The sequence below is a fragment of the Diceros bicornis genome, chromosome 37 (genome assembly GCF_020826845.1).
Source record: "Diceros bicornis minor isolate mBicDic1 chromosome 37, mDicBic1.mat.cur, whole genome shotgun sequence".
Taxonomy (NCBI): domain Eukaryota; kingdom Metazoa; phylum Chordata; class Mammalia; order Perissodactyla; family Rhinocerotidae; genus Diceros; species Diceros bicornis.
The window spans coordinates 16,472,373-16,489,528 of NC_080776.1; the positions used below are offsets into that span (position 1 = coordinate 16,472,373).

Genomic DNA, 17,156 nt, shown 5'->3' on the forward strand with positions numbered 1-17,156 from the left:
GCGCAAGCGGTTAAGCGCACGCCCTCCGCTGCGGCGGCCCGGGGTTCACCGGTTTGGAACCCCGGGCACCCACCGATGCACCGCACTGCTTGTCAAGCCATGCTGTGGCAGCGTCCCATATAAAGTGGAGGAAGATGGGCACGGATGTTAGCCCAGGGCCAGTATTCCTCAGCAAAAAGAGGAGGATTGGCAGATGTTAGCTCAGGGCCGATCTTCCTCACAAAAAAAAAAAAGAAAAGAAAGAAAAGATTGTCTGTCATATACCAGTTACTTAATAAATGATATTGTAATAAATGGATTGAGAATGGGATAGGCTGGACAAGAATAGTATAGTAGACGTCCTCTGTCATTAATTAAAAAAAAAACAAGAGCTATATTTAGGCCACTAGTTCTTGAAACGTTGGCTTATACTATACATATTATAATTGCTAGTTTCCTTTGTAACTAACTCATGCCAAGCACTGTGTTATGCTTTACACATATTATCTCATTTAATTCTCTTTTTAAAAAGATATGAGCCCACAAGTACCCAGGCTCGTAACAAACACGCTATGCTGTATTACAATAATATCTCATAAATTTTAATCAGGATGTGGGTAAGTCCAATAAAATTCTAACTTGCCTTTTTGATACGTGGTTTTTAACTTTAGGATTTGCAGGAGAGCCTGGGGAGAAAGGAAACAGAGGCATTCCAGGGTTACCAGGTTTCAAAGGACTCGAAGGGCCGCCTGGACCACCAGGACCACCAGGTAGAGCTGACTCTCTAATAGAAACATCATGTTCTCAGTCTTCCTAGATGAAAACATAACATAGATGTGTTTCTCCACATATTGGGTTGAATATGAATTCTTCCCCAACAGTGTTCCAGCAGAAATTTGCTTCTGGAAGCAAACCAAAATGAAGGTGTTTATAGTCAGCCTGTATTAACTAAAAAATATTAACCTATACGAAGTTCTATTTTTGGACTCAAAATTTTATTTTATATTTTATTCAATATGTATTATAAACTATAATTTATACAATATCACATATCATAGAAGAAAACAAGATAATGCTTTAGAGGTTTTCAGATTTGCCTCTTTCTTTTTAGGACAAGTTATTGAGTTTGCAAAGTAATTTTTTAAACAATTAAAGTAGCCCCCTATTCACTATAACCCATCAGTGACAAAATATATTACATGGCAATAAAATTTCAGTGTTGCATTTGGTAATCTATTACTATATGGTCACAGGAGCCCTCTCTTTCCTGCGAGCATTAGTCCAAGGATGATTTTGATGTTTGAAATCTAGTCCTGCTGACGAGAATCTAACATTCTCTAATTTTACATTTTCTGAGTCCCCAGTCCCCTCTTTATTTGATGAGAAAGGCAGATAAACAAATACCCAAACCAGCTGGTCTGGCTGCTCTGGATTCATTCATTTGTGCAATCAACAAATATTTATTGAGCACCTTTCATGTCAGCAACTAGGAAGGGCATATGACCATTTATTTGTTCTCAAGGTCCCAGAGGAGATCCGGGCAGCACTGGGAATCCTGGAGAACCAGGACCACATGGCGCGCCAGGAAGCATAGGGAACATGGGGGTACCAGGTAATGCATAAAGTCCTGTTATGAGCCCAGAAGCTCACCCTGGGTCCCAATTCTAGATTTTCTGTGTTGTTTGTTGTTTTGGTTTTCCACTTGGTAGGAAGTTAGTGTAAAACAACTAGATTTACTTTTAGACAAATGTACTGTGCACAACTAGAACACAAGTGAGAACATAAATATTTACTTTGTGTAAAAATCATCCATTATGACTACCTGATGTGTCGGGGATTCTGAGAAACCAACTTCTTAGGAGAAAGGTGGTTTGTGCAAAGGTCAGAAGTAGAACACTTCAAGATCCCCCATGTTCACCTATTTTACCTGATTTCTTTCCTAATTTCAGGTTCTAAAGGAATGAGGGGAACTTTGGGACTCCCAGGTCTACCTGGAAGACCAGGCCTCCCAGGTATTCATGGTCTCCCAGGAGACAAGGGAGAGCCAGGTTATTCAGAAGGTACAAAGCCAGGACCACCAGGACCAAAGGTATATATAGGCCACTGAAGTATTTACATTTTGGTGGTGGAGTGAGTCCCTGTAAATATCAGCAAATATCCAGATTCAATGTGGGCACAGAAAATTGACAATATTACTGTACTTTCAGGCAGTTATTTGGGTTTCTTTTAATGCTATCTCCACCACTGAAGATGCCTATCACACAGCTGTCAACTTCTGAGTTTATTCCCCCCAGTTTCAACCCCCAAGGAATTTCTCATAACTGTCGCTGCAATTTAAGTGCTCCCAGAAGGAGGCAGTGATCACAGGCCTACACAATCTGACAGGGCACGGTTTATTTTTCTTGTGATACAAAGTGGCCAGTCTCTGCTATGGACTCACCTCACACAGACTCATAAAATTAAATTTCTGGGCCAGCCTGGTGGCATAGTGGTTAAGTTGGTGTGCTCTGCTTTGGTGGCCTGGGATTCATGGGTTTGGATCCTGGGGGTGGACCTACATACCACTCGTAAAGCCATGCTGTGGCAGCATCCCACATACAAAAAAGTAGAGGAAGATGGGCACAGATATTAGCTCAAGGACTATCTTTCTCAACCAACAAGAGAAAGATTGGCAACAGGTGTTAGCTCAGGGACAATCTTCCTCACAAAAAAAAAAAAATTAAAAATAAATAAATAAATTTCCAAACCTTGTAATTAAAACCACTAGTCTTACTAAAACATAATAAAAGAGGTAAAATGAAATAACTTTAGAGCATCATTAAAAAGCAAACAAAATCCTCAGATACATACATTTATCTTTCTTAACTGTTTTAGAACTTTAAGTATTTTCAGTCCATTACGATTTTTCATCTTGTTGCAATGTTCTCAGTGCTTGTGCTCTGTCAACTGGAGGTTGGGTGTGAAAGCCCTCACTAGTGTGTTGGACCAACCAACAACCAAATGTCTCCTTGGGGCTCAGTTGTTTGTTTAGGTTTATTTTCTTCCAACCTTTCTGTGCATAGCAGTTACACTAAGAGCCAGAGCTAGATCACTAGAGAATAATTAATAGAAATTCCCATAAATGAGAGGTTTTAACATGGGATTCCATGGTCCCTTTGGGGAGTCTATTGGATCCAAAGAAGCCTACTAATACCCTGAAACTGAATGCAAAATGTTTGAATGCAAATTTTTGTAGGAGAAAGTCGGTATTTTTCATCAGACTTTCAAAGTATATGACTCCAAAAAATATAAAAACTGTTACTCAGGGGACTTTCTCCCTGACTCTTTTTGGGTTTTTTTTTTTTTTTTTGGTGAGGAAATTTCGCCCTGAGCTAACATCCATTGCCAATCTTCCTCTTTTTTTTTTTTTTTTGCTTGAGGAAGATTTGTCTTGAGCTCACATCTGTGCCAATCTTCCTCTATTTCGTATGTGGGAGGCCTCCACAGCATGGCTGATGAGTGGTGCATATGTCCACACCCGCGATCCGAACGGGCAAACTCAGGCTGCCAAAGCAGAGTGTGCAGAACTTGAATCACGTGGCCATGGGGCCGGCCCCTCCCTGACTCTCTTTTGAGCCAATAAAACACCACCTTTCCTAAAGATTTCCACCCATCATGTAGTCCATGATTTTTGTTACAACAAAAAGAAAATTATTAGAAGCCACACAGACCCAAGAAAGTAACCCTTTATTACTTGCAACACAAACAAATATCCTCTGCCCTTTGTTTTTAGATTAGGTCCTTGGAAAATCAGGGAGAGACTTGTTCCACTGAGATATTTTTTCAATGAGGAATCATATTTGACTTAATTCACATTCAGTTAATTAATAGTTTCATTTAGATTTAGGGTTTTCACAGGTAACCACAGAAGAAATTTTTAGAACTGTGCATTGAACACAAAATGAGCTAGTTTTATCATGCTGGCAAATCATAGTAACAGTAGTATATTTTAATGAGCTACTATAGAGATTTTGTAAGTCACTATCAAATCCTTATGTGCTGGCTTATCATAAAACCGAAGTACAGATTTAATGAATATTAAATCATTGAAAATTTTATTTTATATGTGGTTGACATACATTTATCTGTATGCATAGTATTTGTAGGACACATATGCATTTGGTCTATTTCTTTCTTACTCCTGAGTTAATTGTCACAATTTGGAATTACACATTTGTGTGATTATTTAATATCTATCTCCCCACTGGTCTCTAAAGTTCCAGGAAGGGAGGGACTGTGTATATCACATATCTGTACATGGTTACCATTATATTCCTGGTGAGAGCCGGCTTCACGGGCATGCAGCCAGTGTGGGGACACAGAGGTCCACTGCTAAGAATGACTTCATGCTTGGTTTCATGCTCTGCTGTTGCTGTCTTGGATCGCTTTAAAATTTTTTAAAAAGGGAGCTGCATTTTCATTTTGCACTGGGCCCTACAAATCATGTGGCCATCCTGTTCCCAGCACCTATCACAGTGCTGGTACATAGCAGACACCTACTAGGAATTGCTAAGTAAGTAAGTAAATAGATAAATGCAAACAAACATGTTTTATACTTAATTCTGATCACATATCCCGCTTATATGAGAATTTTAAAGGTGTTTGACTGAATTTAAGGGAGATCTAGGATTGCCAGGTGACGTGGGAAAGAAAGGAGAAAGAGGGCTACCTGGCACACCTGGACATTTGGGGCCTGCTGGACCTGACGGAGTCCCTGGACTTCCCGGAATTCCTGGCCAGCCAGGTGAGCGTTCGCTTTACCCAGCTGATTTCTTCTGAGGCCTCACTCCTTGGCTTGTAGATGGCTGCCTTCTCACTGTGTCTACCCTCTGTACATGTGTGTGTCCAAATTTCCTCTTCTTATAAAGATGCCAGTCATATTGGATTAGAGCCCACCCTAGTGACCTCATTTTAAGTTACTTGCTTCTTTAAAGACCCTATCTCCAAATACAGTGATATTCTGAGGTACTGGGGTTAGGACTTCAACATGTGAATTTGGGGGCAACACAATTCAACTCACAACACTGTTGTTCAGAATTTTTTTTCTGGCATGTTTCTGGGTTAAACATTGCTTTCTTCCTTATTTGCTTATAATTTGGGTCTAAGTTTTTGTTTTGTTTTAAGAACAACTGCTAAGCTACTGGGTTGCAGTCTTACTTAAAGATAATATTTAAACTATCCTTTCAAACACCGAAAGGTTCAATGGATTTTCTGTTAACTCCCAAATAAAGCAATAAGTCAGACATTGAGCTGTCCACGTGGTTGGTGTACGCACAGCTTTGAAAATGATTCGACCCATCTCAGCTGTGCTTCTCTGGGGAAAAAGAAGCCAGGACAGAAGCCTGAGGTTATGTAGCAAGAGTGCTTCCTGAAGCCAGCGTGAGCACAGTTGACTGTAAGAACTGACCATTTCAGCCGTTGCTGTAATCATTTATCTTTTGGTGTTCTTTATTCCTTCCCTTCTCTCTCCATTTATAGGAAAGCGGGGTCCTGATGGTGATTTGGGTTTTAAAGGAATCAAAGGCTTCCCTGGCTCTCCAGGAATAAAAGGCCCTCCAGGTTCCATTTCTGTACTTTGTCTATTTCCCTTCTATGAGAGAGGCACATTTCTCCGAGGTTGGAGCCTGTGTATACCTATGTCTCTGACCCACAACTCCTCCTTAGAATGTAGCTCCTGGTTACTCAGTCCCCAGACAAAAATGCAGAAAAGCGAAGTTAGGTGTTTATACCTAACTCAAAGATCTGCTGATCTACACATTCCAGAGTAACAATCCTGGTGATAGTATTAATCAGTTCATAGTTTTCACTGTGAACTTACCTTCACATAGCTACGGTTCTGAAAAATGAACACCTTTAACAGAATTCCACACATCTGGTGTTCATATTAGGCCACTGATAGGAAGTTAGTCCTCTCTTTGAATGGCATTTTTTTTTCAGGCCCTCCAGGATTCCCAGGAAATCCTGGACCAATGGGTGTGAGAGGTGACCAAGGACGTGATGGAATTCCTGGTCCAGCAGGAGAAAAGGGAGAAACGGGTATAAGTTACTCATTATCTTGGCCCCACTAGTTTTATTTTACATAGAATAATTAGTCCATTGTAGTCCGTCACTGCTCTAGAGATTCTTTGATAGAACTGATGATCTTTAATATGTTCTGGGTGTGTGATAGTTAAACATCCTTCTGTTACCAAAGTGAAATTGACCAAGCAGAATAAATTATATAAATGTATATAATGAAATTAATCACACATAAAATATTAATATGCCAAAATTATCTCTTTCAGGTTTGCTGGGGGCACTTCCAGGCCCAAGAGGGAACCCTGGTGCTCAAGGTGAGCAATTCTTCCTCCCAGACCCTAGTGATATACATTTTCAAGGACAAAATTTAATTTAATATTCCTGACATACAAAATAAACAACATATTGAATTAAAGAAGTCCAGTGGTAATATAGGATGTTTATATTCTTAGTATTCAAGTAAAAATGCTTAATTATCACTATCATAACAAAGTGATATGTGATCCAATTTTGGAATTTCCGTCTATGCAAGTCTTTAAAAATAAGACTTCTTATATATTCCTTTGTTGTTGTTAGTATGGTTTAAATGTACCACCTCTTAAAACGATGGAGGCAGGATTGATGGCTTCTCAATAAGCATCCCTCCCTGCTATTCTGAGATGCAGTAATAACACAAATCCTTTGCCACCTTGTTATCTTCATGGGTTTGATTCCAACCCTTAGAGCCAATTTGTGGTTCATGCTACTGTTTATTAAGGGCTACCCAGTAACTCTCTCAACACCTCAGATATGGCAATTTACTGAACACGTCTTTCAGAGTATACACAGTTTTTGGTTGACAAACAAGTCTGGATTTCCCATGTCAGTATTTTATAAGATAAGCAGCTTCTTTTAACTTTTGCCATTTTGTAGAGAAACATGCCAGAAGAAATATTAGATTGTTTGCACCTTTTATTGACCCTTCTCAAGCCGTGGGTTCTGTGGATAGAAGTATTTTATTAGTCAAGGGGCCTAAACCCAATGAAGGCCTCTGGTTGTTGATGTTCACAAGAACCAACAGGAGTGGCCTGATGCTACCGAGAAACTCAGAGTGGCAGGAAATGCCTCTTGACCTTCCAGCTCTGCTGTGAAAGCAGACAAGAGCTGTTCTTTTCCCTTTGTTTCTGGATGGTATGATAGTCCTTTTGGTTGAGTTCAATGTCCCCACATCTCCCAGACCCTTCCCTCCCCCGTGAGCAGAAAGGCTTTCTCAGTCTACTTCACAGTATAGTTGTAGAATTATGGTCAAAGAGAGAGTTTCTATTCATTTTCCCAGGCTAAGCTCACAGTTTAAGCGTTTGGAATGAGATAATTTTAGCATTTAACTGGAAATAAAATTTGATATAAAATGATCCTACCTTAAGTTAAAAAACCTTAAAAAATAACAAATAGCATAATTATGTAAGTGAATGATTGTGCACCTCAATCCCTCTAGGATAACTAAATATGGAGAAGAGTTCAATGAGACTTGGAAGGTATGAATCCTTTTAATTAGTTTTAATTCTCCCAAATCCTAAAAAGAAATCATATCATAAAACAAGGAAGCATCATCATGGACATGGAATATAAAACCCAAGACAGCATCTTGGTGCCTCAGACCATTGCCAGACCCTGTTGTACAAATACAGCATTTCAGAGCTTCAAGTGAGCTGAAATCATCTAAATACTTTCTTTTAAAAGCATAAATTACAGGCATAAAGAAGCTAAAGAACATGAGAGACAAAGGGCTAGATTTTCAATGTTCATCAATTTTATTTTCATCATTGCTCTAAGTCTTCACCACATAATAAATTCCCTAGCCCTTTCCCTTTGCCACCAGCCTCACCCTCACTTTTCCTTCTTCTTCCTCTCATCTGTCTTCTATTTTCTTGCCATTTACTACTTTTAGAATAACAGAGAGATGGGAGAGATGATTTGCAATACATACAACATTTTCCATTTATGAATGTCAAAGCACAATTTCTTGAAGGTTCTCTGAGATGAAAAATATTAGTATTCAATTGTGACCTTTTAGGGGTCTTCTTTAGTAAATTCAAACCTCCTGCCACATTCGTCCTTTCCAGACTAGGATTTGTGTTACCGGAGAGAAGTAACCAGAGGACAGAATAGGGATTGCAACTTTGTTGTTCCTTTTTCTGGGTTTAGCTGAGCAACACACAAATCAGTGCTGAGAAGTTTAGCTTTTTACATTCTATCAAATTATCAGTGATTAAATAATGTCTTAAAGTTTATCAGATAATAATAATTGTGGCTTACATTTACAGAACACTTTAGAGATCACACTAGGCTTTCCCCTCTCTATGTTATCTCACTGGATCTTTAAAGAACTGAGCTAGGTCAGGCGTTACCTTCATTTTTTAAATAAGAAAACTGAGACTTGTAACAGTGAAGCGACTTTGCCAAGATCAAATGACTAGTGGGAGGCAGAATTGAGACTCAGTTCTTGTAGACCTATATTTCATTTACAACCTCTTTTCAAAAAATATATTGTGAATCTTAACATCTTTAAGCAAAGTGTCTACATTATTAGAGATAATCACAAACTATAACTCCAAGCATTACAGAAACTTATCAAACCTTTTTCTTTGCAGGAGCCAAAGGAGACAGGGGAGCCTCAGGCTTGCCCGGCCTCCCCGGCAGGAAAGGGACAGTGGGAGATGTTGGGCCACAAGGTCCCATTGGCATGGCAGGACCCCCAGGGCCACCAGGTTTTCCTGGTGCAATCATCCCTGGCCAAAAGGGAAATCAAGGTCCACCGGGCTCCAGAGGAAACCCAGGTAGAGGGTCTACTTTTAAATAAGAAAAAAGACTGCAAATAACGTCTGACATCAGAAGCCTTCCACCTTCCCCTTGTGTGACCTTGTTGCTTCTTTTTTTCCTCTGGTCTTCTCTATCCTCCCATACCCACCCATTCTCACATACAGCATGGTAAAGCTGTTGGTGTTGTTGAGGCAGAGGGGCCTATTTGAAAAATTAGTAAATACCAAATCAATAAGCCTAAAAGAGGGAGATGCATCCATTCACCAATATTTATTGAGCTCCTACTATAAGTCAGGTACTGGGTTAGGCACAGACCCTGCTCTGATAGACCTTCATCAGGGAGAAACAGTTCCTGCCTTGTGCCTGGGGCTTCAATGGCATTATCTCATTCTGCCTCTACCACAATCCCATCACACCCCACAAGGGAAAGAATGTTCGGGGTAAGGATAAGGTGCAGGGTTTGTACTTCACTCCAAAGAATCAATGACAGAAACTGCCAAGCTCCCTGACTGGCAATACTGACAGGTTCTTTGTGAATTCAGGTGAGCCTGGTCCCCCCGGACCTCCAGGGAGTCACGTAGAAGGCATAAAAGGAGACAAGGGATTTATAGGCAAGCCTGGCCCAAGAGGTCCACCTGGAACTGTAGGAGACATGGGGCCACCAGGTCATCCGGTAAGTGTGGAAAATTATTTTGACTTCTTACATTCTTCTAAGTCGATTGCCAGGATCCGATGTACTCAGAGGCAACAAAAATCTCCCATTTGTGATGCTTCTGTGCAGTGCACCCAAGGGAAGACAGAGTCCAGAAGGTTCAAAGAATCAAAGAATCTTATGAGTTGGACAGATTTGACCTCTAAAAGTTTGGTCTATATGGGACCCCTCTCTATGTGATTCCTGACCTTTTCCTGTTTAGACTCTGAACAATTCCAGTGATGGAATCTTCAAAAAAACACCTCAGAGTTTGCAATCACTCTAGACGACAGCATCATTTTTCCCTATGAATACGCTTTTGAAGTCATCTGTGCTATCCCCTAAATGTCTATTTATTTTCACCCCAGGACATGCCTTCCAATGTTTGTAAATAGCTGCCATTTCCTTCCGAGCATTTCTTCCCTTACTAATTACTTGTTTTTTTCAAATTCAATTTAACCTTCATCAATCCTGCCTCTATTCTGAATATATCCTAGTTTGTTAATATCCCCGTTAAAAAGCAACCCCTGGTATGAACACCCTCCAGGAGTCAGAACTCAGTACTCCATGGAGTGGCTAAGGGAAGGAAGAGTCTCACTGTTCTGAACATCCCTGTTCTATAATCTAACCCAAATTCCACTTGGGCAGTTTGGCTGCCACGTCACCACATTGTCATCGCACATTGAGTTTATGGTCAACGAAAGCCCATGTGCCTTTTCCTCATGAACCGCTTTTAGGTTTTCTCCATTATTTTTTGTCTTGTCTATTTATTTGTGACTTAAGTATAGAACTTTCACATTTATCTTTCTTAGATGTCATCTGGTTCTTTTAGGCTCATGCTCCCAGCCTATTAAGATCTCGTTTCACAGTCTCTTACTCAACACCATGGCCATCTCTCCTAGCTTTCTCTTAGCAGCATATATGAAAGGCCTGATTCCTCCGTTACATCAAATTCTTGGAGACAGATGAGGAAATCAGAGTTATGTCATAGATGTTCTGCGTTTTCATCAATGATGGGTAATGAGGTTCTTTGGCATGGCTCATTGACAGAAATCATGTTAAGCTTTCATTAGCTCTCTTGGTATTTGGTTTCCAGAATCTACCTTTTTAAAACTTTTTTTTTTTTTTTTTAATAAATGAGATATTTGCCCATCTCCAGTCTTAGGTATCTCTCACGTTCTCCATGATTCTTTGAAAGTGGCAAACACTGATCCTATGATCACACTGAAAGTCCTTCCAAGGACCTGGGATGGGGAAAGCGTGGTTTGGAAATGTGATCTCTCTTAAATACTCAGGTGTTTCCAAGGTCAATTTAAGCTTCTACATTTGCGATTGAAAGATAATTCTTCTTGAAGGATGTCTAAACTGGCTCGGTGCCCTTAACAGCTCTCTCCTTGCATGGAACAGCTCCCTCCCCACCCAAGGGCTGGGCCTGGCACTAGGCCTCCTCCCTGGTTACCTGAGAGAAGGCCAGGTCTCAGAAGCCTGAGAGTCCTTGATCAAGTGCTTCTGTTTTCTCTCCCTCCTTTTTAAACCTCATACCACCTTATCCAAGCAATAGGACTGTTCCTTCTTTGGTCTTCTTGCTCCAAAGACAGCTGGCTCAAAGCCCAGTTTTGTTATTCTGTAGCATTTTTCATGACCTTCAGTTCGTTGTTTTCAAGTAATAGCATTCTGTCTCAATTCATATGGACAGTATAAGAGTATATTTAATATACATTCTGACATATAGCTCTTTTCAGGAGTCCTGCTCCCTCCCCTCTCCTCCTACGGCCTTGCTTGAGCATCTCATGGCTACAAGAGCAATTAGTGTCAGCCTCATAAGGAGGGAGCATCTCCTCCTGGTAAAATCATTGCATCCTTGTCAAAGGTGCCTGTCGAAACTCCCCTGACAACCCCTTCATGCTCCCATCCCTGGACCCTTTACTTCTGCCACCCTGACCAGGAGTAATTTATAACTTTGCCAGCTTAGTTAGAATGTTGGTGGGTGCTACAACTCTTGTCTTTGCAATAATTACAAATACAAAATACAATTTTCTTTCTGGCAGTCTGGTGCCTGCTCTTGCTGAAAGATCTCCAAATACTCTGTATCCATTTAGGATACAGAATATCCAATTGTATCCAATACTCACACAACATACATTCATATCAGAAGGTATGTTTGCTCCTGGGCTTAAGGGTGGTTTTTACTTCTTTTTATTGAAAATAATAGTCCTAACGAGAGGTCTAGGTGGCAGAGGAATTATGGGAGGTGAAACACAGGATTGAAAGGTAAAAGTGACGTCTGTCAGCTTCAGCTCATTTTGACGCAACATAATATTATATCCTATTTTTTTTTTTTAAATACCTGCTGTGATTATTGTGATTTTTAAAGTTCATCTGTGGTTCTGCTCTCTTTTATTGGAAAAATAGGGACCACCAGGTACCCCAGGTCAGCCAGGGCCCCAAGGTGATCCTGGATTCCGTGGATTTCCGGGCATGAAAGGTACTGTTTTTGTGCACTGCTCTTTGGATGCAACTTCAATAACGGTGGTTCGTAATTTAGGGCACACAAGTGTTTACTGAACTCCTAAAGTCACCACAGGCAGTGGGGTTAATACGAGCAGGACCTCGGTATGAGTGAAGAAGGAAGACTCTACCAGCACCCAACCCCAGGGGGCTTAAAAGTCAAAACCGTCCCTAAGGATGGAGATTATAGAAAAATTAAAACCAGAAACAGTTTAAAGTGGTTACCTTCAGGATGTTGATGTGTGTTGGGTTGGGGAATGGGGAATGACATCAATATCAACAGTATTGTTTTGCACTGTTAATTTTACTATGTACACATTACTTTTATCATTTTAAAAAGCTGGAAAATCTACAAGAATATTCACTAAAATGTTAGTTGGGGAGGGTAAGTAAATTTTTATATGCAGATTTAAGTATTGCTTTTCTTTATGGGGCACAGGTATTATATTTTAAATCAGAGAAAAACATAATTTTGGAGTTTTTAAGTTTAAAATATTCACACACAAATTTAAATTTCAGGTTTCAGAAAATACTTCTCAAGTCTTCCATAAGTGCACAAAGACCTTAAATAAAGTTTTGAATATTGGATTCGTTGTCTTAGATGGTTAAACTCTCTGGTATTGTTTTTGTATGGCAGAGAACCTATTATCATAGACTATAGAGATGGTAAATAATAAGTGTATTCAAAGTGACCAAAGTCACATTTTCATGAAGGAAAACCTTTTCCAGGTCCAAGGGAGGACAAGATGGTGTTGAAAGTGGTCCTTTTCAATGTTTTCAACACTGACACGTCAGGGAGCAAATTAGATAAGAATAACTCAAAGCAAGTGATTCTGAGGAGTCCCACTAGACATTGGATGTGTGAATACTGGCAGGCAGCCTGGGAAAAATGTGTAGCACCTGTCACTCCCTTAAGTCTCAGAATAGAAATATCTAAGACTTGAAAAATTATATAAAAGCATCACTAAAGAAAGAAACATTCTGGTGAAATATTTAGAGGTATGTATTTAGAAGGGAGATTTGTAAAATCAGTTCTTTTGAAATATGTTCTATGAAACACATTCAGTTACTCTCTTAGGTTTCAGAATAAGACCGTCCTTTCGCTGGCCTTACTGATGAATTTGACTTCTTTATTTGGAAATTTTTAATCCTCAAATATTTAGGCTTCTTCTGGTGTATATAAGTAAATATTAACACCTTCCTCAAGTTCTGATATCAAGCGGATAATTTATAGTGCAGTTGCCAGCTAACTTTTGGTACTATAACTGTTTTATTGTGTTTCTTCTATTAATATCATATTTAGGATTAAAGTCTTTCTAAGTAATCAGATGTAATGTCTACATTATTTCAAGATTCTTTAAAAGAGAGTATTTCTCCAAATCAGCGGTTCTTGGTAAACTTTACTCATGTCAAAGACGGTCTGGTAGAGAAACTTTACCCCTTTGTTAGTTTACATCAAAGCAGATATTGTAGCTGTGCTCGTGAGAATTTCTAACATAACTAACTTTCGGCTATTAGCAAAGCTAGAGCAATAAACTGAAAAAGTAGATAACTATGACAACCAAGCAATATAATTCACCAGGAGGTGCTAAAATAGATTTTAATGTCACTTTGTATTTTACCTTAAATATGAAATTGAATTGGTTTCTGAACTTAAAAAGTGAGTTCTTAGGAACTCTTCCCCTTCAGTGCTAAAATACAAGTTCTTCATGCCTACTTCAAGAATATATTTCTCTACAGACATTAAACATGACTGACTGGGTCCAAGTGAAATGCCAAAACCCACGTGACTATAATTAAGTTGCAGCCTTTGTCACAAAGCTCATAACTTCCAGTCATAACTTCCAGTATCTATATCCTCAGAGTTGATCATCAACCTGAAGAGCTATGAAATGCATTGTTCTAACGGGATTCACACTGGTTTTTTTTTTTTGGTTGTTTGTTTGTTTTTAAGGAGAGAAGGGTAATCCAGGATTTGTGGGATCAATTGGGCCACCAGGGCGAATTGGGCCAAAAGGACTACCTGGTAAATATTATTTCCCTAGTATTGCTCTCCATGAAGAAAGCATAACTCATCAGTGAAGCCATCATCTTTTTCTGTTCATGTCAACAGGTGTACGTGGAGACCCTGGCACAGTTGAGATCATCTCCCTTCCAGGAAGCCCAGGGCCACCTGGCCCAGCTGGAGAACCAGGGATGCCAGGAGAACCTGGGCCACTGGGGCCACCGGGAAAGCCAGGTGTGGGACTGGCAGCATTGACTTTGAGCACGAGGAAGTGGTTGAACCAAAATACCTGCAAAGTGCTTTGGAATACACTTTCACGATACAACTTCACGAAAAATGTTAAACATTATAGTATTTTTTACGATCAGTTTTAGGATTGAGCTCATTTTACTCTCGACCAGCATATAAAAGACCTTGGAATCTATTGAATCTAATGAAAACTGTTGTGCATAGTATAAACTGGAGCAAATACACTTTAGGGCACTTATTTTTTTTTTTATAAGGTAAGAGTATTACGTCTATCTTCTCTGACAACGGTCAGTCTTAGAGCTCTATTTCTAAATGATTGCCTGAATAAACCTTAGTTCTATGTATTTACACTTTTCTAACACTTTGTACAGCACTTGGAAGAGTAGTAAATGCAAATGTATGCTTATTATTATGAAATATTTTCAAAATATGTGTATGGAAATTGAACTAACTCCTTTATATAGGCTTAGCATACTGTAATAGGATTCTGAATGGAATTATGTTCTAAGTTTGCCTGAATCATCTGGGAGATGAGATATTACTTAGTACTTTGATCAATACAAAGACACAGCGAATTCTGGCACAGCATAAATCAAAGTGGCAGCACAGTTTTAAACTGCTGTATTTCATATACTCCTAGTTCATTTTTGAGGTCTTTTTTTTTTTTCCTGGGAAGTAGGGTGTAACAAGTTGATGACCAACTGTCCCAGTTTGCCCAAGGCTGAGGGTCTGTTCAGTTTGCAGGACTTCCACTGCTGAAACTGCACAAGTCCCTGGTAAACTGGGATGGTTGGTCACCCTACTTTTTATCCTATATGAACCATTCAATACAATGTTGGTTATTTGCCTAGGACCCTGTGGGCCAAGAGGTAAACCAGGCAAGGATGGAAAACCAGGAACGCCTGGGCCAACTGGAGAAAAAGGTGACAAAGGTGGTAAAGGAGAACAAGGTAAACAGCTGGCTTGTCTCCTTCACAGGAGTGCTGTTTCAATGTGCAGAGAAGTCTTGTTTGAGTATGTGACTGTAAGAGTAAGCTTGGTCTTTCAGTTCGTGTTGATCAGATTAGACTAAAAGCCAGGGGCAAAATGTTTGTTTAGAAGAAGATAAAAAATCAAGAGTTACTGGAATACACCATTCTTCCTATCTCTTAACTGGGCAGATGTACTCCAGACCTGGCCTGAGGACAAATAGACCTAATGAAGCACTAATTCTATTTTCAGAAAGGCCAATACTGTTTTCAATTATTTATAAGAGTAATTAGTTAATAATATCTACTTATAGGAATGGCGCATAAGTACATAGTTAGCAAAATCTTATCTTGATATGAATAGAAGAGCAACTTAGTATCCTTACTTAGGAAAGCCATCTTTTAACTATGTCATTCTTGAATACAACTCAACAACTCCTGTGTATCCTGAAAAAGGGCCTCTAATATTTTAGTCTGAACATAAGCTATATGTGTCAATTTGATACACCTGGATCAAAATCTACCTTATGCAAAAGTTTCAAAAGCACCTGCTAGAAAAAACCTAGATGTCCAAGTCTTATTTTTCAGTTTTGCTGACTTTGTGAAAGTAAGAAAAACTTCTAAATGTGATTTCCCAATTTATTGACATATGACTAAATCTACTCTAATAAAACTGTAAAAACTAGAGATTTAAATCTTTAAAAATTCCAATATAATGCTAATATATTAATTATAATATTAATTGCATGATCACTCGTGATTTAGTGTAGTCACGAGTGTACTTTAGAGCACTATTAATCACTAAACTTTCCCTAAAATGATTAAAAACAAAACTCTTATTAATAATTCTATTAATTTAAAAACTTGACTGACCAAGGCTGGGTTTCAGAATGGGGCCTCAGCAAGAGCGAGGGGGCTACAATACAAATGGCATTGAGAATTATGAGCAAGTAGACAGAGTTAGTGTTAATGCTATAAAGGCCTCATAAGAATGATAAAGGGATCTAAGAGTCAAACAGCATTGGTATACACTGAGAGCCTTGGCCTCTTTCTTGGAAATGCAGAATCTCCTTGCATTGTGCATATTTGCACCATAGCTCACCTCCAGCTCCTGTCTTGCTCAGCTAGTCACTTCCTAATTCCTGTGCAAAGACCCGGAGGCATCTTTTGCTTGGGGCCAGTTGTAGACCCCTAGGACTGAAGGTAGATGTTAGGAAAAGTGAAGAATGTGTGTCATTCCTTTCTGATGTATTAAAAACTTGGCAAATTTGGAATTTTCAAGTAAAACATGAGACTTCGAAGAATTTGGATATGGCCTATTTTTAATTTCAAAGAATGAGTCAAGGCCCCTGGAGAAGATAGGAATGGGTGGGGAGACTGAAAAAAATATAATTGGGGCTTTAACAAATCCTTGTGAGAAGTACTGACTGCTGAGCCGGGACTAAACCTGGGCACTGTCTGACTCTATGGCATGATTGTTTGTGGGCAACTACAATATCTCCCCTGACTCAGTAGGCCAAAAATCCAAGTCTGTGCCTTCTCTGCATTTCCTTAGGACCCTAAAGGACCATGACCCACGCTGTGTTGGGGTGGGATTGAGGGTGCAGCGGCAGCAGAAATGGATCAGGGGTGAGGAGGGTGGTGGCCAGCCTACAATATCATAAATAATAGCTATTTGATGAAGAAAGGGAGAGGGAAGAACAGGAAGAAGGAGACAAAGGACAGCTCACTGGTCCCTGTTTAGAAAATGACAAATTATTAGCCAACTCCAAGTGCAGAGAAAAAAAAAGTACAAAAATGACTTACTTTGGTTTTAACTCATATAAATACAAGAAAGTAATCCTTATCACAATTAAAAAAAGAAGTCTTTTCTGTTCTCATTTGCCTTACTAATTGAACA

The 17,156-nt window shown here is 39.4% G+C and overlaps 1 protein-coding gene across 1 annotated transcript in view; it reads left to right on the forward strand.

The window, feature by feature from the left end:
- COL4A3 (collagen type IV alpha 3 chain) overlaps window positions 1–17,156 on the forward strand; it is a 139,417-nt gene that overhangs the window by 114,461 nt on the left and 7,800 nt on the right. The window contains 13 exon segments of the mRNA XM_058533425.1: window positions 651–749; window positions 1,502–1,591; window positions 1,929–2,068; window positions 4,636–4,762; window positions 5,497–5,577; window positions 5,956–6,054; window positions 6,303–6,350; window positions 8,667–8,852; window positions 9,378–9,508; window positions 11,939–12,011; window positions 13,989–14,060; window positions 14,148–14,273; window positions 15,140–15,238. Of these exon segments, the coding sequence (XP_058389408.1) occupies window positions 651–749; window positions 1,502–1,591; window positions 1,929–2,068; window positions 4,636–4,762; window positions 5,497–5,577; window positions 5,956–6,054; window positions 6,303–6,350; window positions 8,667–8,852; window positions 9,378–9,508; window positions 11,939–12,011; window positions 13,989–14,060; window positions 14,148–14,273; window positions 15,140–15,238 (1,371 nt within the window).